We start from the raw sequence: 24,118 nt of genomic DNA on the forward strand, positions 1-24,118 counted from the left end.
TCCAATTATACAGTATATTCACAGTTAACTCACCAAATAACAAGCCAACACTATGTACATAACAATTGCAAACTATGGTAGATGGAGAATCATACATTTGTACGCAGTGTTGTTTAAAAAATAATTACTTTTGTATAAACAATCTGTTGGTACAAAAAATAAGAATCTTTGTACAGTGAAGAAGTATATCAGATGTTATGGTTGTACAGTTTGTTTTGATGAGAGTGCATGCTTCCCTCCTGACCATTAAGTTTGGATCGATATAGATGGAGGACATCAAACACACACACACGTCTGACTCTATAGCTGCTATTTCGCACATGGCTGCTATCTCCTCCTCTTTGTTGGTCATTGTTTAATGTTTGAATAAATACAAAGGATCACTGTGTCATGTTGCTTTAGTCTGTGGGCAGGTGTGTGTTTGTGTGAGATACGTGGGTTATTATCTGTTAGTGTGATTGTGTTGTCAGCTGTGTCCTCACAGGCTTGGATCCTGCAGCGATATGAGCCAGCTCTCTCTTGTCCTCCCAGCGTTGGATGGTAGAAGTCCACCTCTCCCACTCTGCCTCCCGTTTGCGTAAAACCTGCAGCACCCAGGAATCAAACAACACATTTACAATGCAACATCAACAAGCTGTGCAAACCAGATGGGTGGTTCATTAATACGAGATTACCAGTTAAACCAGTTCCAATCAATCTGCCAGACTGGAACAAGTCTTTTTTCCTAAGTGTCTCCCTGAAGGAGCCTCTTTACAGCTGCACTGTAAACAGGGAGCAGCTTGCAGCATGGGCTTCACTTTCTGTGTATTTCAAATCTGACCTCATACCTTTTTTTTTGGTTTAAAGGGTCTGCACACTATTTCAGGAAATATATGTGCTTTAAAATGCTTTGCAATTAATGCCTAGTTCACACTACACAACTTTGGCTCTTCTTCCACTCGCCGACAGTTTTTGGTGCTCCCCGACAAAAGCCCCAGATCAGAGGTGAGTTGGCGTTTGCCGTGTGAAGTGTTCAAAGGCGTAAACCGAAGGGTGAGGAAACATGCTATTTTGTGACAATGTGTGCCAACGACAACACCCCCAAGCTGCTCGAAACTAGGCTTTGTTAGACTCATTAAATGCCCTGCTTTTCACAATAAGCTCTGCTTTTCTGAGCCACCCCTCAGGATCAATTGTTAATTAAGAAGCTAGATTATAGTTGTCAGTGTCCTTCCCGTAGTGTAGTATGCACCAAGCATTCGCTTTGACTGACCAAACAGGAACAAGACGATGGGATTCATGTGAATTCTATCCATTACTGAATCATTTTGATCTGTCTGAATGTAAAGTAACAACTGTAAGCCTGAGGCATATCTGTATGTCTACCACGGGAGTCTTTTCCATACAGCTTTATAGACCTCTTTCAACTAACATCAGTTTCCAGTGGTGTAGTACAATATCTTCTTTTACAACATTTTAAAGCTTGGTTAGTGTTTTTCTACAAGCAAAAACCAAAATGTCCGCTCTACAGAAAGTAAAAAGGTTTTTTTTAGCTTGCTGACAATGAGGTTTTTAATTTATAGTCTTGAAGCGTATGTAACGCTATGCATTTTATAAATGAAATCCTAGATTTGAATTAAATCAGAACTGAAATGTGACTCAAAAGCCATTTCTAAACAAATCAATAGAATATATTATTAATTTTGAGCATGAGTAATCAATTTGAGTCAGATGCCTTCCAATGACAATACAATAGCTATAGTATGCAATTGAAGACATCCTCCACTCATATAAGGCATCAAAAGTGACAAACATTTAACTAGAAGTGTGTTTAGACATCAGTGACAAACCTGTTGACTAAACAATATTAATAAAAAGCCTGCTGGGAGTCCATTCTAACCTCCTGGGGCTTGCTGTCAGCCTGCTCTTTCTCGTGCAGATTCCTGATTCTCTCCTCAAACCTCTGTTGACACAGCAGACTGAATATGTATACAGGCTCACTGTTTTAAACAAACATCCACTTTGGAGCTAAAAGATACAAGACCTCTGGCAATAAATTGAGTAAAGCTTAAGATGCATCTATTGTGAATTGCATGTACCTGTCCTGGCCTTGCCTCAAACATGGTCCCAACCTTCTCTCCTATCTCTGTACTAGGACCTAAGAAGGGAGACTTTTTAAAGGACAATACAAGCGCCAATATCATAATCAATATTCTAAATTATTGCTATAAAAAGCTGTTATGTTGTGCCAATATGCAATAGCTTCAATCTGAGCTGTTACTGCAGATCATTTATTACAATTATTAATTAATTACGAATTAATAACATTCAGTGTGTCTCATCCAGAATTGTAATGTCAGGTTTGGGACGAATGAAACTACATTTTGACCATTATGGGACACTGAAAGTCTTCACTAAACCACATTAAATCATTTCAGGTGACATCGTCAGAAGTTTTTCATAACTCAACAGTTAATGAAGGTTCTTCTACGACCTACTTCTTCAACAACTTTCTTTTTATTGTGTACAGGGTGTAACAGGGAGTAACATTACCTCAACTTTCTGAGAGTTGTCCTGCTGCTGCCTCAGCTGGCTCCTCTGCTCTCTGATACAAGCTTTCTGTTTGGACACCAGCCACTCAAGCTCAGACACCCGTCGGCGGAGCTCCTGATTAGCCCTGGACAGGTGACTTGACCCATTGGACGAGTCTTTAACTGTCATTTTTAGCTATATACAAGGAAACAGGGAATTCACAAAAACAGGGTAAAAAGGGTAAACTTGAGGCACAGGATGCAATAAGGGTGCTAGTACCATTTGTTGAATCAGTATCACTTTGAAACAGTTGCTAATTAATGATGACAATGTATGTATGATGTAAACAAAGAGTCTAGGTAAGGGTTTTCAATAAGGATTATGCATATCCATACATATTTACACACTTCAGAAAAACTCTTAGAATTGTTTTGGCTGCTTCCAACTTTTACTCTCATGTCCTATTTGGAGGTCCTTCAACACCAGTTTGAGGCTGGGATACCGTTTAATCAGGGACTTCACACGATGACATCATTTATGGTGGAATATTGTGTGGCTGCACAGAATTTATAGCTGAAATCACAATAATTATTTTCTTTAATAAAAAAAAATGAATACAACAGAATGAAATATTTCTGCCATTTGGTACCTCGGAGATTTCTCGATGCAGTGTCTCCATGGAAGATTCATAGTCCTCCCTTGATTGTTGCTTTATAGCGCCCAGCTCTTCAGACAAATGACTAATCTTTGTCCGAGCATCGCGCAACTCCTCATCTCTGCAATATATGGCGACAGCAAGCAAAGATATCATTAATACATGCCATATAAGATGTCTTGTTTAGGCATACCTGTTCACCTACACATGTCCTGTCACCTCAGTGTGATGGTAGCCTGGTGCTGGTCTCTGGCCTGCTCCAGTTTGCTGTGTAAACTGCTGTTGGTCAACACAGCCTGCTCCAAACTCTGAGCCAGCCTCTTGTTGTCTACTTTGGCTATATCCGAGGCCTTCTGCAAGAGTTGGAAGGGATTGTGTGCACACACGCACGCACGGACGCACACACCCATTACACACCCACACATACACACACACACACACACACACAGTATACACAGTTTTACTCATACAAACTTTATTAAAGGTAGACTTAGAGAGAATGATTTCTATATAATATTTTTTATATTTATTGTATAATGCATTTTAAAGATCACATCTTTTGATTACTAATATTAGTTATTAGTTCAGTTGCTATTGCAGAATGCATTTACAACTAATAGTCTTTAATAGAAAGTAATTTTAACTTCTGACTGGAGATTAGCACTCCAGACATACTACATCATACTAGTTGTGTGAATGATATGTGTGACATACTATACTATGACTTTTTTATCACTTTTTTCGACACACAATACTATGATTTTTTTCAACATACTATACTATGACTTTTAATCACTTTTTTGACAAACTATACCATGACTTTTTCAATATACTATACTATGACTTTTTTCTCACTTTTTTCGACATACTGTAATATGACTTTTTTTTCTTTTTTCGACATACTATACTATCCAATATACTAAGTGAAAGAGCCAAATATGACGAAAACCTAAACCTGTGCCATGTCAGATAGCTTAGGGTGATAAGAGAATGATTGGAAGACTTGTGTTCTTGCCAGTCTCGCTTATTACTTTTTCTGACAAACTATACTATGACTTTTTTATATTTTGCGACATACTATACTATGACTTTAACACTTTTTCGACATACTATATAATGATTTTTTTATCATTTTTTTCGACATACTATACTATGAGAATAGAATGATTGGAAGACAGAAGGTTGAGTGTTTGAATCTGATATGTTTTGAGGTCCAATATATTAAGTGAAAGAGCCAAATATGACGAAAACATAAAGCTGTGTCAGGTTAGATAGCTAAGGGTGATAAGATGTGATTGGAAGACAAAAGATTGCGTGTTCAAATCAACATACTATACTGTAATTTTTTTTTATTTTTACATACTATATTGTGACTTTTAATCACTTTTTTTGACAAACTATACAATGACTTTTAATTACTTTTTTGACAAACTATACTATGACTTTTTTATATTTTGCGACATACTATACTATGATTTTTTTATCACTTTTTTTTTCAAACATTCTATGACAATAGAATGATTGGAAGACAGAAGGTTGAGTGTTTGAATCTGATATGTTTTGAGGTCCAATGTACTAAGTGAAAGAGCCAAATATTAAGAAAACATAAAGCTGTGTCAGGTTAGATAGCTTAGGGTGATAAGATGTGATTGGAAAATGAAAGATTGTGTGTTCAAATCCTGTAGGGTGCAATTAGTTTCAAAACCTACTTTAAAGGGATGAAGACAAAACTTGTGTTCTTGTCAATCTCGCTTATTACTTTTTCTGACATACTATGACCTTTTTATTACTTTTTTTTGACATGCTATACTATGACTTTTTTCGACATGCTATACTGTGACTTTTTTCGACATGCTATACTGTGACTTTTTTCGACATACTATAATGTGACTTTTTTCGACATGCTATACTATGACTTTTTTAGACATACTATACTATGACTATTTTATAACTTTTTTCAACATGCTATACTATGAGAATAGAATGATTGGAAGACAGAAGGTTGAGTGTTTGAATCTGATATGTTTTGAGGTCCAATATATTAAGTGAAAGAGCCAAATATGACAAGAACCTAAACCTATGTCAGGTCAGATGGTTTAGGGTGATAAGAGAATGATTAGAAGACAGAAGGTTGATTGGTCAAATCCTGTAGGTTGCAATTTCTTTAACACCTTTTTTTTTTTTCAACATACTATACTATGACTTTTTTATCAGTTTTTTCGACATACTATGCTATGACTTTTTTATCTGTTTTTTCGACATACTAGACTATGACTTTTTTATCACTTTTTTCGACATACTAGACTATGACTTTTTTATCACTTTTTTCGACATACTATACTATGACTTTTTTCAACATACTATATCATGACTTTTAATCACTTTTTTTGACAAACTATGCTATGATTTTTTTTGTTATACTTTGCGACATACTATACTATGACTTTATCACTTTTTTCAACATTCTATAGTACTACTTTTTTCGGCATATTATACTATCACTTTTTTCGAAATGCTATATATTTTTTCTCCCTTTTTTCGACATACTATACTATGACTTTCTTTATCATTTAACATTTAAGCTGTAGTATAATGATGCCAATGATAACAGAGCTATAATTATTATTATGAATATTATATTACTCATCAGAAGTTGATATATTCACTAACTTGACTAAACACAGCAGTTATAAACCTAAAATGCACAACAATATTAGGTGGGAGTCAAAGCCCGGTCCACTGCGTCAAGGTCGAGGAGTGAACCTCTATATATGGGCGTGCACTCTAACAGGTCAGCTATGCAGCCATCCACATTTAGGGTTAGAGTTTTCACCGTAGGGTTTTTTATGACTTTTTTGACATACTATACTATGACTTTTTTGACATACTATACTATGACTTTTTTATCACTTTTTTGATATACTATACTATGACATACTGTAGGTGATTACATATAGAGCACATAAATGGACATTCACCTCACATTAACCTCCTAAATCCTATTATAAAAGTGAACATGAACACTCAAAGCAAATACAGAGAGTGATACTAACCGACATTATAACATACAGTATAACGGCGATGATTAGCTAAATAGACTACTTACAAGCGTGTTGTGAGAAAGGAAAATAAGACTTTAATGATGCTATAATAATTGAGGTGGCAGTAGCTCAGTCTGTAGGGAGTTGGGTTGGGAACCGGAGGATCGCTAGCTCCCCATGTGGACTAAAGTATGGTATGGTGACGGACAGCTGGAGAGGTGCCAGTTCACCTCCTGGGCACTGCCAAGGTGCTTGAGCAAGGCCTTCGACAGCTTGAGGTCTCTCCATTAGTGCATGTATTTCAGGCCCGTGTATGTATAATTATTAATGACATTGATCTTAATAGTTAAACTAACACATATATACTAGGGCTGTCAAAATAACGCGTTCATTTCGATTAATTAATCTGAGAAAAAATAACGTGTTAGAAAAATGAACGCAGATTAATCCATTCCATATTGACGTTTGCATACAGACGAAAATCTGGTGCCACTGATATGTCTGCGCTTCTCTCTGATGCTCGAAAACAGACGTTACAGGAAACACAAACCCCGCTGCATGTGACGCTAGTTAACACAATACTCAACAGCAGCTAACGTTAGCCTACCGCTAGCTAGTACCTGGATTAAACACGGTTAAAATGCTGACAGCTAACGCTAAACGGTGTAAAGTTTGACTGTATTTTACTGTAGAGGATTCAACACCGGTATGTAACAATCTGCAGCTGCCGTCGGAGAAACAACACAGCCGGTGCGTTCAATGAAACTGGTAAACTACAGCCTCATGGTGCATTTGAAGTTACTGTAAATGTCCTTTTCCTATCAGGTTGTTGTTTTTGTCGTTCAACAGCAATTTACTAGTAAAATAAGTTACTGTTATTGTTATACATTATTATTAAATCATTTAATTTTGACCATTTGGCCTTAGCAATAAACAAGCCGTTCTTTAATGTCACCAACTGTTGTTTAGTACCCTTTTTTTTATTTTTTTTTTACTTTCTTATAAATGTATCGGTTCAGGCACCATTAATTATGTATGCGATTCATTTTGATTAATTAATCACAGAGTATGTAATTAATTAGATTAATTTTTTTAATCGATTGACAGCCCTAATATATATGTTACATAATAGACTCCACTCACGTTTTCCTCACAAAATGAACGAGACAAAATGAACAAAACAGATAAGGGGAAAGTCTGCTGTTTTCCTAAACAGACAAATCGCAGTCTCTCAAACAGATATCAAACTGTAGTGTTACAGTCCACCTGCCCTGGACAGGTTTTCCAACAGACATGCTATTCTGAAGTTTTTCGACATACTATACTTTGACTTTTTTCGACATACCATACTACCCTGCCCTTGGTTTTCGATCCCCAGTCCTAGCTGGGCCATGTGCTTCCAGACTTTCTTTGACATACTATACTTTATACTTTTACTACACTTTTTCATCACTTTTTTCGACATACTGTACTATGACTTTTTTAACATACTATACTATGACTTTTTTTAATCAATTTTCAACATACTATGAGTTATTCCGACAAACTACACTATGAATCATTTTTTTACTTTTTCATCATACTACTGTATAATATGACTTTTTTATGACTTTTTTCGACATACTGTACTATGACTTCTTTATGACTTTTTTTGTCATACTGTACTATGACTTTTTTATTACTTTGTTCAACATAAAATACTATGACTTTTTTTCTTTTTAAAATTTGTTTTGGCATTTTAGGCCTTTATTTGATAGGACAGCTTAGCCATGAAAGGGGAAAAAGACGGGGAATGACATGCAGCAAAGGGCCGCAGGTCGGAATTGAACTGGTTGCTGCGGCAAGGGACTGAGCCTCTGTACATGGGCGCACGCTCTACCGGGTGAGCTACTTTTTTTATGATTTTTTCGACATACAATTATATGACTTTTTCATCATACTATACTATGACTTTTTTACATTTTTTTTGGACATACTGTACTAGAAAAATGTTCAACATACTATGCTATGACTTTTTTATCACTTTCTTAGACATACTATACTATGACTTTTTTCGTACTATACTATGACTTTTTTATCACTTTTTTCAACATACTATACTATTTTTTTCAGCACCCTGCTTCTCCAAAGTCCCTGCGATGCTACCAAAATGCATTGCACGGCTGCTCCCATAGAGGTGAATGGGAAGCGTGACTGACAGTGGTTTTGTTTGTAATAGCGTGCGCACGCCTGAGCAACGACGTGCAGCTCCTGGCAAATAAGGTGGGTGGGAGGCGGCCATTGGAGGACTTCACTTCACATAAACAGGCAGTCACAGATATGCGGTTGTTGTTGGAGTTTTTAACTTAATGTCACCCGGTCACGTGTTTTTAGTAAATATCAAACGATAATGATCGGCGGTCGATCAATGGGGGAATCCCCAGCTATTACAGTATGATTCAGCTTTTTGATATCTTTTACAGTTTTTGTATTATTACTGTTTAAGTTTAGTGCTTTTTTCAGGCTTTTTCTGCATTTATAATGTGTGTATTGCGTGACTTAAAGTGGGTGATGACATTACTAGAGTGAGGCAGCCTTGGAAAATCTTAAAACCTCTATAACTTGCTCTCAGGCCCACAATTGTTACTTGTCATACACAATTTATACGTCAAAACGTATATATTCTTGTCTATTGTCAGCCAATGTGCCAATTGCTCAGTTAAGCAATAGGGCTTATAGTCTTTGAATTATCTGCCTTAGAGTGACAAGATACCCTTCACCACTCATTATTGACTTTTGTGTTATTTAACCTCATCCAGTGTTGAGCCTCAACTCAAACGTAGAGTATTTAAACAGTGATTTCAGAGTCATTTTTTACTTCCACACAAATCATATTTCAACATTATTAAAATTATTATTATTTCATGTTCGCTTATAGGAGTTGTGTTAAGTTACTGCTGATGAAGACTTAACATTCATCGCCTCTCAGCTCTTTAGGGTGATGCTTTTTTGTTCTGTGCAATGGATATGTCGGATAATGAGACAAAGTATTTCTTCTTCCAGCCTTTTCAGTTAATTCATTTGAACTTCCACTTTTGACAGTATTCCTGTTTAGCTTCCAGCTTTTCTGTAAATCTATTTCAGCTCTTAGCTTATTAAGGTAATGCAGTTCAGGTTCCAAGCAGTGAAGTGCAATGCATTTGAGTTTTTCAAACAATTAGAATCATATTTCAGCATTTTCATAAATCTTTCTCACAGCTCTGTCTTCTCTACTTATTATTACTTTTAGCTAGAAAATGTATTCAAACTGTACACTGTTCTTTATCTTTTGGCATTATTTACTTTCAAAGCCAATAATTCAGTTTAGCGTTAGCTTTTCAAAAAATCTTTAAATATTCCACATCTTTTTTACATTAGTGATGTTATTCAACTTTTCAATGAAATTCATACTAATTAAAACCATTCCCACTTTTCCAACTATTCTCACTACTTCACCTTCTTCGTACACAGTTAAGCTAACAATCCAGTTGAATATTCAGCTGACTTTCTAAAAACGGCAAGGACACGAGAGTCAAGTTAGTCATTTATTTTTGTTGTTTGTTATTCTTTCATTCATTTTATATGTATATATTTTCTTTTAAGATCATTCCAAATAAAAATATCATTCAGTCTCCACCAATCATACAAATGTGTGTATAAGTGCATCCATTAAAGAAATGGTGTGTGCTTACAGCTTTGTTGTTCTTGGAGTGAGTAGATTTCAGGAGTCGCTGGAGTTTCTCCACCTCTACTTGGTGTTTCCTGATTTCTCTCTGAGCCTGCAGCCTGACACAGAGGAAAGCAACATATAACATCCCCTGTTACTTAGCTTATATGATCTAGATATGCACACACTGTACATACTTTAATTTTGCCATGCAGCGTTTGTAAACCCCATTCAGCTCTGACCTGTCGATCTTGAGTGTGGCCAGTTCCTGCTCTCTACCCCCCAGCTTCTGCTGCAGGTTCCTACTGTTGAGTTGGAGGCTGGTATTGGAGGCCAGGATGCTTTCAAAGGTTTGACTTGCAACAGCTCCTGCAGAACCACAGACTCCCTGCAAGGCCTCCAGCTCACTGATCTACAGCACAAGACGGGTGATGTAACTGCTCACTGTAAGGACAAGTTTGTTTATTTGTAAATACACTTGATCAAAGCATGTACTAAGGTTAAACCAATGTTTTTGTAAAAAAGGAAATATAGAAAGTCCAAGATGTCTTGCCTATAAGAAGTAAAAGTCTGTGAAAGCTACAATATAATCGGTTGCACTGTTTCTTATGAAGAACTTCCAATCTAGTTTTATGGGTTTCATTGTTTGATTATCCCATATGATAATGGTATGTGGGTATTGTTGTGGGTACAGAAGTTCCTCAGAGATGTACCATTGAGTTTGAACCATTCATGAAAAAAATGAATGAAAAACACAGAAACACCTTCGTCATATCTCATTCTTAAAGGTCCCATAGTATGCTCATTTCAAGTTCATACTTTTATATTTACATGCTCCAATGTTCAGAGAACTATTTATTTCCCTCACATTGTCTGACGATATTAACCATCTGTCTGAAACGCTCTGTTTTAGCGCCTGCATCTTCAAGCCCCTCTCCTAAAAAAAGCCCAGTCTGGTCTGATTGGTCAGTGTTCCCGGGTCTTCCACATCTTGGCGTCATTGCAGCCGGGAATGACTGTGATGACGGCACTGTAGCAGCACTTACCACCAATATAGAGAATAGTTGTGACATCACAACTCAACAGAAGTCCTGGCGGCTCGTATACAGGCACCGTTTCTGAATACGTGCTGTATATTTCTCCGATTGAGTGTTTTGATACTTTCAAAGCACCTCGACCTTGGCCTTGAAATTGTTTTTACATTTTACAATATCGGACCTTTATGGTTTAAACCTATTTAGTTGTGCACTGGTTTAAGTATCATTTAAAAAGTGAAAAAATTGATTGTCTGATTAGTGTTCGTGTGTGTGTTGTACCTTATGTCCCATGAGCCTCCTGTTCTCAACTTGCTGGCTCTGTAAGGCTGAGCTCAGAGATACCATCTCCCGCTGTCAGTCACAGGTTCACAGCCCACCAACATGGACAGAAGTAAGTACTATGACCAACAGGTGAATGTATATAAAGTATGATATAGGGTGGGACAGTGTTCTAGACAAACCTACCTTGGCCTCACTGAGTTGACTCTCCAGACTGCTCCTCTCACGCTCCAACTTCGTGACAACAAGACATAACTGGTAGCCAAGGAGATAAGGAACAGGGATACACAAAAGAGCAATTGTTTTACTTCATGGTACAACACTACCCATCATGCAAAAAAATAGTACTGCATTTGTTGAATATACTGTACCTCATGTTTTGAACCCTCCAGGTCTTTCCTCATTGCCGCCTCCTCTTTTTTGGCAGTGCTCAGCTCCCCCCGTAGCCTCTCAATGGTTCGCTCCAATTGTTTCCTCTGAGTGACTGCTGTCTCTTGTGCAATGGAGGACCTCTGCACGAGCTGTGCATGTTCACCTTCGAGCTTCTCTCTGAAGAAAGACCGATTTTTTTAATCTAAAAAGGTACTTTCAAAAACTTAATACATTTCTCTCAATGTGTTTTTTTCTTCTTCAATTTTTACTGTTTTCAAAATATATCACTATTAGTGTGTTAGACCATCAAATAGTGAATCTCTTCACTGAATGGCAAACTTATAGCCTACCATTGTTTTAGGTGGTTGGGTCCGCAGCACAGTGAGACAGGTTTCATTAAATAATGACACAAAGGAAAAGTCAAAAATGAAAAAAACCTGATTCATATCAGAGATGGATAACAGAGACTGACTTTGCTTTTTAATAAAAGGAAAAATGCCAAATATCAGCCTCAGACTTTGCAAACCAATATATCTGTCTAGCCCTGTCTAACCCTTTTAATGTTAAAAAAGTATCCTCTGCCACTAACACTCATCTCTTATGAGACAGTGAATGGATGGAATCGAGAGAAATAAGAGAAAGAGACAGATGATTGTGGTGTCATGTATGGCACAATTTGCTGCGGTTCAGTTTGGCTGGGAGGTTTTAAAAATCAAATAATGCATGCAAATATTTATTGTTGATTGCATTATTTATTAAGCAATAATAATTTACTTATAATTATATTATTGTGTCAAAATAATTCAAATTCAAAAAAAATGTATGATCTGAAAACAATAACTGCAACCAAAAGCCAAAGCATTGCAAAATATAACAAAGAACAAAACTGTAAACTGCAATAACAAAAAACATTGTTATGCTCCAAATGTGAATGTTACTTCAGCTGCTGAGGAGCTTAGGATTTTCCAAAATCTTAAAGTAAAGTAAAAATAATGTCATATTTCAGTTTAATCGATTTTTGATTTCTTTGAAAAAAGTTTTTTTGTATATGTTAAAGGAAATACTCCTATTGTTATGCAGATATTAATTTTAGTTAATTCGCCCACCCTATCAATAACGTTTCACAGAATACTCATTCAGACACGACACAAAACCTTGCTTATGTGAGTCTTGCAATAAAAAAAATCTGCATTTCAAACACTTACAAACAGTATTTCAGTTGTTAATTTTTCCTGCTATTTATATCATGATTACGACAATAACATATTATAAAAAAAATAACACTGTTACTGTTAAGTGTTAAGGTAAGAGACTCACAGCTCCAGCTGCAGGCTAACTTTATCTGTTAGCGCCACATGCAGCTCAGTCTGAATGTTGCGCCTGACTGCCTCCAGCTGCAGGTCCCGCTCTCGCTCTTGCAGTTGCTTGACCACACGACTCCTCTCAGCCTGAAAGACACAGAGAGGAGGAAGAGAAAAGCTGCTGAGCTATATCTGCTTATTTAGGGTCTGTTTATTATTTATATATATATATATATACACTGTATATATACAACCAATCGGAGAGGTGCTTTAATGCAGTGGTCGAAACTCCTGTTGGAAGTGCCCAGATTCACACTTGCATTTTAGATTCTGGAATCCAGCAGCACTAGCTAACAACACACACATACAATATTCACCAACAGAAATACAGATTTAACAGATGAAACTTTACTGAAGAATTTGTCTCTGTCTACTTACTTTCAGTTCAGTTTTCAACTCAGACACAAGGGAGTCCTTCATTGCTGTGAAAATGAAACAGAAAAATGCAATTCAACATCCATTAATCAATGAGTTGTCAGAAAAATAATCAATTCATGTATTAATTTTTTTCAATATAAATGCCAAATATCCTCTAGTTCCAGACTCTCAAATGTGAGACTTTTCTGCTCTTCTCTGTCTTATTTTATTGCGCATTCAAAATCTTTGAGTTTTGGACCGTTGTTCGGACATAACAAGCAACGTTGAAGATGGCTCTGAGAAATTGTGATAGGCATTTCTCACTGTTTTCTAGCTTAGCCTTAGCCCACTTTATGATTCAGTTTGATGGGGTGTATTTCTACAGCTATCAGAGTGGAGCTTAGAACAACTATCTGGCCCGTGAGAGAGGACCTGACCACGCAATACGCTGTAAGTGACCAAAAGAATTGAGAATCTATTCTATACCTAACTGACAGCTAGTAAAGTAGAAGTAGTCTTTTCCTGAAAAGCCTTACAGCAGCATTCTGTGATGGTTGTAGCATAGCAACAGCAGACTGGTTTTGTATCCCTTGACGCTCCTAACCTGTCTGTTCTTTGAGTTCCTGACAGTGTTCCTCCAGCTGCCTGCCTCTGTCTTTTTCTTCTTCCAGTTGCTGCCGGCTGGTTTGGACCTGCACTTGCAAGACCTGGCAATCCGACCGCAGCAGCAGAGCCTGGGAGGCCAAAGGAAGACAACATGTCAGCTGCTGTTTACACATTCTAATTACTCTGTGAGCTCCCTTACAGTGTACCTGTCTCCTCTCCATCTCTACCACTCTCTCCATCTCCTCAACACGCTGGAGAAGCTCGCTGTGAGATATCATGGCTTCATCGGAGCGGGCAGACTCCTGTCTCATCTGCTCTTTCATCTGACCAGAGGGAAGTTTCGTTGAGATGGTTTATTTTCAGTTAGTCAGGGCTTATAATATAAAGGTTTGTCAGTGGGGGATTGGGGATAAAAGGGCCAAAATAAATGAAAATAATTAGCGACTGACCTCTATCAGTTTCTGACTCATCTCTAATTTGACAATCTTCAGCTCCTTGGCAGCCAAAGCCACATCCATCTGGAGCAAAAGACAAATGGGAATAATCACAACCCATGACACAACGACTGTGCTTACTGTGCACCTAAAGCACATTGTTTTTTTCTGTTTAAAAATATTTTCACCCAGATTGTATTTCCCACTTTTTTTTTCATTTTCTGTGTTAAAAAGACACTGATCACTACACTTTACAGTAATTGGGTATTTGTGCAATGAGCACCTCACAGAAAATCTCTCAGGGAAAAACTGGAGGAACTAACATTTTATATATACTATATGTACATCCTGACACCACAACAATGATGTTAAAAAGACAAGCTGAGCCAAGAATGTTTGCAAAATGAGTCTAGACTAAGAGACTTAAAATAAAATGCTGTCCACAGCACCATCATCCATCAATGGTTAAAGAAATACTTAAAAGTAAGTAAGAATTAGTTTTCTTCAAGTGTTAATCAGAAAACTGATGCCACTCTCACGACTCTATGGTAAATATGTATTTTGAACATAAGGACAGGAAACGGGGGGGGGGAGCTAACCTGGCTCTGTCTAAACAAAAGGTTAAAAATTAGCCTACCAGCACGTCTAAAGCTCACTAAGTAACATGTGTTTCAAAACACAGTAGAGGCAAACCTATCCATTGACTCATGTATAGTTTTGGCCATCATTCTTTCACAACCTTTTACACAACAGCATTATTATAAAGGCAAAGGGACACACGGGGAGTGAGACAACGATAATTTAATTGGAAGTAAAAACAAAGGTGATAATTACAAACATTGTCCCATCTTGATGTATAACTTTATCTCTACAATTAAAATGGTGAGTAGTGTACAAAAATAAGACCCATCACCTTGGCGGCAGTAGCTATCTCCACAGTCTCCCCCAGCATCTGCACCTCTGTGCGAGCCTTGTCTCTTTCCTGGTAAGCCTGCTGAAGTCGGTCCCTGAGCTTCATCACCTCCCTCCTGGAGGCCTGATACTCCTCCTGACTCTCCTGCTGCAGCGCTGCCAGCTGCTGCTTCAGATGAGCTGCACCAGGAACATTAGCAGTCAGAAAATAACGTAACAAAAACGTACCCACAACTCTCAAACATTTTTTCCACACAATTTGTTTATGTTTACTTAATATCTGTAAACTAGTGACAAAGTCATTAGTTGTGTTTAGGGCTGGGTACCGAATTCAATACTTTTTAGGCACCGCCCGTATTGCCTCTAAAGTATCGACATTCAAGTCATTCAATACCCAATTTTAATACCTCAATCTCATTTGTCCCAGTGAGCCAATAAGTATGCAGCACGCTTCTACCAAGATCTAATAATGTTTGTGATTGGCTGTCTAATGTTATACATCGTAGAGACAAGCAGGAAAAACTCTACGTTACGCACAGAGACAGGGCTCACATAGTAGGAGCGGGAAAATAAATAAAGAGATTTGTGCCGCAATGTTTAATGTTGTAATTTTTTTTTTGTTTTATTAAATTGGTATCAAAAAAATATATATTGTTTAAGAACCGGTATCGAAATCACGGTATTGGTATCAGTAGCGGTATCGAAAGTTTTTGACCGATACCCAGCCCTAGTTGTGTTATGTTTAAGCATCCCCCATCTTTGCTCTTGTTTATATTCCACTGCATAGCTGGATCCTGATTGTAGCTGCCACTGTACCAATATAATTAGTGAGATCACAAATGTTTTTACATTACATATCAGCCATTACCTGTGTGAGAGGGATCCAGCTCTCTCTCGGTCTCTAGGCGGAAGATGGTGAGTTTGAGGGTCTGTAGCAGACTTTCCATGTGACACACCCAGCTCACTAGAGAGTCACACTGTTGCCACAGCATGCCTTCATCCCCAAGGGCCCAACGCATCTTCAGAGGACTTACAGGGTGCTGAGTAGTGTCTATTTTCTGTGCAGATCCCAAGATTTGGTCCCTGGAAACCCCCAGAGCCCCCATGTCTTGAATAAGAGCTTCAGCCTCCTCCTCAGCCAACAACAGACGCTGGTGAAGTAGGGACAGAGCCTCTGGGCCAGGGTGGCTGAGCGGGACATTCCTGGTTGCAGGTGGGGGTGGGTTGGAGGTGGTGGGTGAGGTCAGACAGCCCTTGTACATGTGCCCACTCTTAAACTCTATCCATGTTTACTTTTCAAACTTCCTGGAAAATGATAAAAAGGTATTTATTGAGATGAATGGCAAAATAGAAATGTCTGAATATTCTGTCGCCTCACTCTTGAGTGGCCTATGCCTAATATAACGTCGTGCATAGAGCTAAACCAAATTACAGCAAAACGCACCAAAGACATAGCTACGTTCCAGCGTAACGTTATAGTGATATTATCAAACAAAAATAGTTTCAAATGAGACTATTTTATTGTGGCCTTACTCATGGCAAATTGGTCACATCTTTGAAGACGTAAAAATTGTAGTCGGCATAACCGCAGACGTTACACAACAAGCTTACACAAAATATAACTGGCATTTGTTGTGTGAACAAGTTCGGTTTTGTCTGCCAGACTCACTTATAAACCACTACGGATACAGTAGCTAAATGTCTTCAAATTGAAATAACGTTAAGACCCGAAATATAGCTGACACGTCGATAACCATTTGTATTATGAATAAAAAGAAAGACGCGCAAACAAATCAGTGCAGCAGTGTGTTTCAACTCTCTTGCACGAGACTAAAGCAACACGACACGAGCAAAAGAAAACTTCAGTACTATACAGCGCCACGCTAAATGCTCTTTTTTTAAAACTTTATTCTGTTTTATAGTCAGAAAAAGTATAGTGGACATAGCTCACCATTACAGTCGCTACTTCCGGCATCATTCTGTCTCCATAGTGACGCGTCGTGCTTCCTTCCTCCAAATCTTTTCTTTTTCTTTTTTTGCTGCATTCATAAACTATCGGAAATATCGCAATCAACACTTGAGCAAGGCGAAATATGCCTTTCTATGTTAGTTTACGATGGAAAATACTATAATTACTGGATATAACAGGTAGTGGCATTATAATGAACATGTAAATATTGATTAAAAAGTCCCTTTTTCTGCGATAGCCAAGTTAAAGATAAAGTTAACCTGGAGTTGATCCAAGTTGTGGAGGAAAAGGTGTTTTGCCGTTCTTGAGAAAAACACAAAGTAGCCTAACCCAGAGCTATCACTGTTTGGATTTTGAGTTTTTGCTAATTATAATAATTTGAATCGATGAGGTAGTCAATAGAAACAGCTTCATTCAATAACTCAACCATCTTGGGTCTTGCCAAGAAAAATAGTGGAATTAATAATAACGCACCACTGACCTTTGCACCAACATTGACTCATCCTCTTCTTTTTGTCCAGCTCACTGGGCCTGTCAAAAGTAGCAGGCTAGTATGTAAGTATGGTAATTAATTAACTGCTTAATTCAGCTTCCCCCCGTGCTGTCAAGTCTGCAGGGGTTATTAAAGATATTATGATCATCTTGTAATATAGCTAAAACCCAAGGACAATAGGTTATTTGCAATATCACAATGTAAGTTCAAGAGACTACCCACTTCATGTTAATTATGTTCAGAATAGTGAGATCTTTTTAGGGCCCGAACACTATTCACACAGTGTGATATCTCTACAGATATGATTGTGCTGCAGTCATAATCAAGCTTACAGTAAATTGAACTGACACAACCATAGCAGTCACATTAGACCTTTGGCGCCATCATGTGTCAGATGCGCAAATAAAAACAAGTGCTGAAACAGAACGGTTTAGCTTTCGGTTCCGCTGAATTGAGACCAAATGTGTCAAGTCGTGACACTTTAGCTGTCAGTGGATTATTATTCAAGGATTTTTGTCGATGGATAACAAAGAGGCAACACGCACCTGCGGCAAGTGGTGAGAGTTTACTTTCAGTTCAAGTTGAATTACATGAATAATATTTATGTCAGTATGATTTGGACGGCTGTATTCTAACAAACACCTCACAGGGAGCGAGCAGTGGGATAAAGTCCTGCTTGGTGCATTACGTAAGCCGATATTTGTAAGAAATTGGAAATCCTAACTCACATTCATTGTAGCCTACTTGTGAATATCTGATGGCAAGGCAAGAGGAACTTGTAAATTGTGTTAATGGTGTTTTCCATAAAGTGATTTCATAAGAAAGACGTAAGGCTCATTACCTAGGAGGTTAGGCTACAGCCCGAGGATACATAGTTTTCCTTTCACTTTCTGTATTAGGCTTACTGTAGAGTTTTTGGAAAACGGGGCAGATGTAGCCACAGTGGACGCATAACATGACTACATTTCATAGGACAATGGGTACAAACAGTTCACTTTTGTGTGCAAGAAAAAGGTGTTCTCTACATTTACCAGGACACCTCTTGTTGATAGTCTTTTTTAAAGGGTGTGCCTAATTACTAGTGTCAACTGATTCTGCTTTTAAATCCAATAACAACACCAATGAAATCAATAATTCAGTGAGTCAGTAGTCATTTTCACAGTCAATGCATAATGTAACAACTTCCTGTCTTGCCCTAGTATTGACACCTGTTTGAATATATTATGATAATTAATAATAATAATAATAATAATAATCATAATATATATATATATATATATATATATATATATATATATATATATATAAATATTTTTTTTAAAGAACTAAACTTTGCACATTAATCCCCTCTGTGTAGTTCTTGGTGTAAATAATCCAGTTGCAATAAAGGTTGACAGAGTGGAGAAAAACTGAAATAAAAAATGTATATACACTCATATCAGCCAGTAAACATAAGGGACTGTTTGAATATTATTGGGGTAAGGAGGGGAGTTGAATCTTAATATGCCAGAATAATAAATAAACCCTAAGGATACAATAAGCTTTCTATACCTTTTTATACCTGTCATGACTCATGACAGACAGAATATGACCCTCTCTTCTCTTTAAGCCACAAGGAGGTCGCAGAGGCCAACTTTGCTCTACATGAAACACACTGCAGCCGCTTTTTATGTCTCTGCCCTGACTGTGATGAACCAGTTCCCAGAGAGCAACTGAACCAACACAGAGAGGAACAGCACACCCAGGCATACACACACACACACACACACACACACACACACACACATACACATACATACACGCTGGTGCATGTTCTGTAGGTTAACAACTCTGTTTGTTTGCAGGTGAGATGCTCCAAGTGTAACCAGAAGATAGAACGCTGTCACCTATTGGATCATGAGGTAAGTCCAGTGGTACTGTTGGTGCCATTTGCCTGGACATAAGCTATAGTATAGTATTGTACAGTATAGGAAACATCTTTAATGATCTTGTTGCATTATGGGAAATGTAGGATCCAGTAAGCCACACTAGGTACTAAAAGTTAGGATATGTAGAGTAGGTCACTGTTACTTCGATTTTAAACATACTTTTTAAAATTGGTCTCTCATGAGGGGTTTCAAGGATTGATAAATATTCTGGATTGGATCATCATTTCATTTCCACTTTCATGCCAACTGTGAGGAACAAAGCAGTAAGGCACATGGAGTCACAGGTAAGTTTCAAAAGAAGGAGTTTTATTTACCCAAAAATAGCAAGAATTATTAAACAACACAAGTCAAGATAAGTTCTGGGCCCAAAGAGGTCAACTAAACAGAACGTAACTAAAGTACTTAACAGAATAAACTAACGTACAACTGCCCTGACCTAACAAACATGAAAGAAAGGGAACAAATATACCGGCTGATCAGACCATGTTTGACACAAAGGGGAATCTAACAATAGAACAGTATTAATTAAACTATAAACAAAACCTTCACTTATTCCAGAAAATATAAACCTTACTTAATAATATAATTTTAATCAAGTTGAAAAATAATCTAAAGAAAGAATAAAGCTCCCCATGACACGGCGAGCAGTGGTAGCGTCCAATTAGGCCACCTCCCCTATAAAACAGTTCTTTCTCCAGCCATCACCTGTTTGCCCAGCAGACTGCCTGGAAAGACCTTAGTGTGGAATCTCCAAACACGTGAGCTCAAAAAAAATAATGGTTATAAGAAAGAAATAGACAATACAAAAGTAACTAAATGTGCGCGCTAAAAAAAGATACCTTTTACTTTCAACTAAATAAAGTATGTATAATGTGTCTGGAAAATGATATGAACCAATCTTTAGAAAACATAAGCCAAAGAAAATAAACGTGAGTGCAAGAAGTTACCACTTTTAAGACTGCTGTGTGGCCATGGCTGTGGCCATCACACCAACAAATGCCAGAATATGCAAATATTCAGAGTTACCCCATAACTTAATTCCTGTCAACGTGGGGGGGGGGGGGGAAAGAGCAATGCCTCCAAAAGAGCAACACTGTCTGACATCAGATCTGTAGTAAAGGTTAAACTCTGATTTATCAGTCTGACTCTTCTCTGCTCCATCTCCCAGTCTGATGAGTGCGTGGAGCGTCTGCAGAGCTGTCAGTTCTGCGAGCTGGAGCTGCCGTGGAAGGAGCTGGGCGAACATTGTCTGGTCTGTGGGAGTCGCACTGAACTCTGCAGGGACTGCGGCCGCTACGTCACCCTGAAGGACCAGCCCAAGCACGGCTTGACCTGCTCAGCTACTGACAATGGCACAGGTCCTCCTCAAACTACCAGCAAACTGCCACCAAAGAAGAGTAAGGGGATGTTTGAGGCTTCAGCACAAACACCAATTAACTTACAGAATTGTTTTTTCTTTAACTATGACCATGTCTGTTTTCTGTTTTTTAAAGCTAATATAGCAGTGACTTGTAGGAGCTGTATGGCATCATTTCCAGCTGAGGATATAGAGGAACATGAGGTATACATCTTTTCAAGCATTTCACATAATATGGGAACAATTCCTGACGCTAAACATACCTTATGTGGAGCATTAAAAACATCTCGCAATGTTAACAAAATGAGTGTATTCGCCTGTGATTCAAATCCTCTCCAAAATGAAAAAAATAATCACTTTTAATAAGTAAAATGATCCTGGCATCCTTTTTTTCACCTGTTCATAAGTCATTAATGCAGTTGAGAAAACAATCAGGGCTTCCCTACTTCTCCCATAGTCTCGTTTGAAGCCCAAATCCACTGTACAGCATTTTTCAACAGTCATTGAAGTAATACCTTTGTCTGGTCCAACAAACCAGCTGGAGTGTGTTCCAGCAACCAGGTTGGACGATGAAGAGGCAGAGAGTGAGGATGAGGATGATTTCTTCAGGCAGGGGGCCACTTCTTGGCTAAGCAGGACCTATAAGTCAACCTTTCTGTCAGACGGACCCAGCAGAGGTCCCTGGGGTGATGGAGGTGACCCAGACCAGATCAGCACCTGCCCCCACTGTCATCTGACCCTGCCCCTCATCACACTACGTTGGCATGCGGTAACATTCTTGCCTCACACATTTGTATTTACATTGCTAAAAAAGTTCCTATGGTAAGAGGTTTTCCCCTTCCTCTCTCTCTGTTTTTAGGCGAAGTGCCGAATCCACGTTCACTTGAAATAAAGGGAGAGCTCCTCGGAATGGATGAGCTACTTCAGAGATCTTTGATCAATGTTTCATTAGGGATAAATGACAACTACTTGTGTTGTTAAAATGTACTTTCATTATTTCATATTATTTCCTAATGTTTAAATTAAGGTTTACATTTTGTTTTTAGTTTTAGTAACTTTTAGTTTGTTAGTGTGCAAGCCTTTGTGCTTGCATGAAGAGGAAGTGGTTCAGAATATAATACTCTGTATCTAAGTAAACTTGACAAGCTTGATAACTTTGTGATGTTCCTTTTGCTAAATACAAACTAAACTAAGGTCAGCAGGGTCAACCTGTATTTTAACCTAATAGAAAATAATATCAAGCTATAGCTATGACACAAAACTGCTTATTAAAAAGAAGTAATGCTTTGAGAAGTCCATACCATTACTCATGGTATTACTTAAGTACATGGAGTGAACACCAATGGGAAAATAACAGATATTTACAGGTATGTTGGTCATGGAACTAGACTTTAGTTTATTTTATGTTTTGAAGAATCGTTACAAAATAATCCCAAAACTGCAGTATTGGGAGTAATACACGAAAGTTATAGACCTTTATATTTGCTGTATATATTTTGTTGGCCACAGTGAGGAAATGTGAAACTGCACATACAGAGGACGCATAGAAATATGCCAATTTCCAATTCTATTTCTATGGCTATATCCTCACCCCAAAACACACATTACAGCAAAAAACAAAAGTACAATACCTTGTTTTGATGTGTTCGGTCTCTCGCTTGAGGTCAAATGTAATTTAACAAATGGTGACTATGGCAACAGAAAACATGTTATGGGTGGATCCGGTCCGTTTTTCTGGAGTTGCCGTTGATTACTATCTACAGTTCACTGTTTTGATGACATTAAACTTTAGAATTATACACCTAATGGCAATGATAATACAATTACTTTTTATTATCAAGAATAAAATTGTAATAAACAACACAAAGAATTAAGTAAGTTATTTATTTTCATTTGCAGAGCTATACATTTGTTGGCATTGTCTTACAGTACATTACTATTTCAGAAAATAGGTCATTTTTTAGTAAAAAACCAAACCAACATAAATTGGCTAATATAATTGATTCCAGCAAGCCAGTAACAACATTCAATCTTTGTGTTGGTGAAAGTTTAGAACAGCAATATTTATAATCAAGAGGAACAGCGAGAGGCCATGAAAACCACGCCATGTTATGATAAATAATCTGATGAATATTAATGACACATTGTATCAAAACTGAGCAGCATAGTACAGTACACTAAATACAAAGCCACAATCATTTCAAAGGCACTTGCTGAAACCATATTGTTTTTTGAAGAAAAAAAACTAATTATATTCTTTCTTTACACACTTATAACAACCTATAAATACTTATACATTAACAATAAACAGTGCAACATATCTTTCTCAATTTTGCTTTGATATATTTTTTTAAAGGGAATGAATATTTCTTCAACAACTGCAAGTGGGCTAATGAGACTGCAAGCTGAAAATGAGCCACAAGTAGACACACACACACACACACACACACACACACACAGTTATATTTTATTATTATTTTGCTGACAAACAAATTAATGTGAAAACAAAAAATGGCAAATGAGTGAACTTTTTTAGTTTTGCAATTCCCTTTTTCTTGACATAACTGTAGCAGTCCAGTGAAGTTTGGCTAGGGTGTTTTCACCCTTCCAAACTAGCCAGACTCAAATATTCAGTGATCCAGCTTTTCATTCTGCCACACCGAAGCAGCTGTGAGAGCATGAAGTCCAGCATTAAAACATGGAGACAAATATTTGGATTTTCTAACACAGCCTTGAAAGGGGCACTTCCTTACATCAACTGACACACTGGACTGATCACACAAAGCAGCAGGCCTGTACAGATTCTTCAACATACTTCACCTTCTGTTTTATCAATATGTCTAACCTGGCAACCAAATTCCTCATTAAACAAACACATAACATCCAATCAAAGCACTTCGTCATATCTTATAAAGCAATCTTGTACACAGTATAGTAACGTTGTCATTTTATTAAGCTTTAAGCCAGGACACAAAGCTGGCACTTCTTTGTTCTATGCTCAGACCAATTGAAATTTGAGTTTCCGTTCTGGGGGAAACAGGTTTTAAGTCAGTTGATGAAGGATTGCTCATAGCTTCTGCTTTGCTTGATTTCAGTCAGACCTTCAATTCTGGTCAACATA

The 24,118-nt window shown here is 37.6% G+C and overlaps 2 protein-coding genes across 6 annotated transcripts; one reads left to right on the forward strand and one right to left on the reverse strand.

Annotated features, from left to right (window-relative positions):
* Nucleotides 1–18,917, reverse strand: ccdc150 (coiled-coil domain containing 150). 4 transcript variants are annotated; one of them, XM_078246793.1, is made up of 18 exons: nt 18,554–18,917; nt 17,701–17,750; nt 16,119–16,555; nt 15,252–15,430; nt 14,354–14,422; nt 14,111–14,227; nt 13,903–14,032; nt 13,320–13,363; nt 12,898–13,028; nt 11,580–11,757; nt 11,395–11,463; nt 11,209–11,280; nt 10,135–10,304; nt 9,918–10,011; nt 3,386–3,519; nt 3,161–3,287; nt 2,533–2,706; nt 1–584 (listed from the first exon to the last, which is right to left on the reverse strand). In XM_078246793.1, the coding sequence occupies exons 3-18, from the start codon at nt 16,510–16,512 to the stop codon at nt 450–452; spliced, it is 2,217 nt and encodes a 738-aa protein (XP_078102919.1). In that variant the 5' UTR covers nt 16,513–16,555; nt 17,701–17,750; nt 18,554–18,917; the 3' UTR covers nt 1–449. The 4 variants fall into 4 exon arrangements, with proteins under 4 accessions (XP_078102919.1, XP_078102918.1, XP_078102917.1 ...); XM_078246792.1 differs by having other exon boundaries at nt 18,441–18,917; XM_078246791.1 differs by lacking the exons at nt 17,701–17,750; nt 18,554–18,917 and adding an exon at nt 17,202–17,279.
* On the forward strand, nt 18,127–23,327 carry xaf1 (XIAP associated factor 1). Of its 2 annotated transcripts, none has more exons than XM_078246796.1 (7): nt 18,127–18,269; nt 19,373–19,457; nt 19,557–19,613; nt 20,809–21,037; nt 21,134–21,201; nt 21,536–21,766; nt 21,857–23,327. In XM_078246796.1, the coding sequence occupies exons 1-7, from the start codon at nt 18,232–18,234 to the stop codon at nt 21,887–21,889; spliced, it is 741 nt and encodes a 246-aa protein (XP_078102922.1). In that variant the 5' UTR covers nt 18,127–18,231; the 3' UTR covers nt 21,890–23,327. The 2 variants fall into 2 exon arrangements, with proteins under 2 accessions (XP_078102922.1, XP_078102921.1); XM_078246795.1 differs by having other exon boundaries at nt 18,129–18,269; nt 19,322–19,457.
* Nucleotides 23,328–24,118: the final 791 nt, after the last annotated feature.

The sequence above is a fragment of the Sander vitreus genome, chromosome 3 (genome assembly GCF_031162955.1).
Source record: "Sander vitreus isolate 19-12246 chromosome 3, sanVit1, whole genome shotgun sequence".
Taxonomy (NCBI): domain Eukaryota; kingdom Metazoa; phylum Chordata; class Actinopteri; order Perciformes; family Percidae; genus Sander; species Sander vitreus.

Excerpts from the sequence above, each read along its gene's own strand:
- ccdc150 (XM_078246793.1), bottom strand. The coding sequence starts at position 16,512 with ATGTACAAGGGCTGTCTGACCTCACCCACCACCTCCAACCCACCCCCA. Across the intron at positions 3,520-9,917 it reads ACTCCAAGAACAACAAAGCT|AAGGCCTCGGATATAGCCAA; the intron begins GTAAGCACACAC and ends CAACTCTTGCAG. Across the intron at positions 585-2,532 it reads ACAACTCTCAGAAAGTTGAG|GTTTTACGCAAACGGGAGGC; the intron begins GTAATGTTACTC and ends TGGGTGCTGCAG.
- xaf1 (XM_078246795.1), top strand. The coding sequence starts at position 18,232 with ATGGATAACAAAGAGGCAACACGCACCTGCGGCAAGTG. Across the intron at positions 19,614-20,808 it reads GTCACCTATTGGATCATGAG|TCTGATGAGTGCGTGGAGCG; the intron begins GTAAGTCCAGTG and ends TCCATCTCCCAG. Across the intron at positions 21,767-21,856 it reads TCACACTACGTTGGCATGCG|GCGAAGTGCCGAATCCACGT; the intron begins GTAACATTCTTG and ends CTCTGTTTTTAG.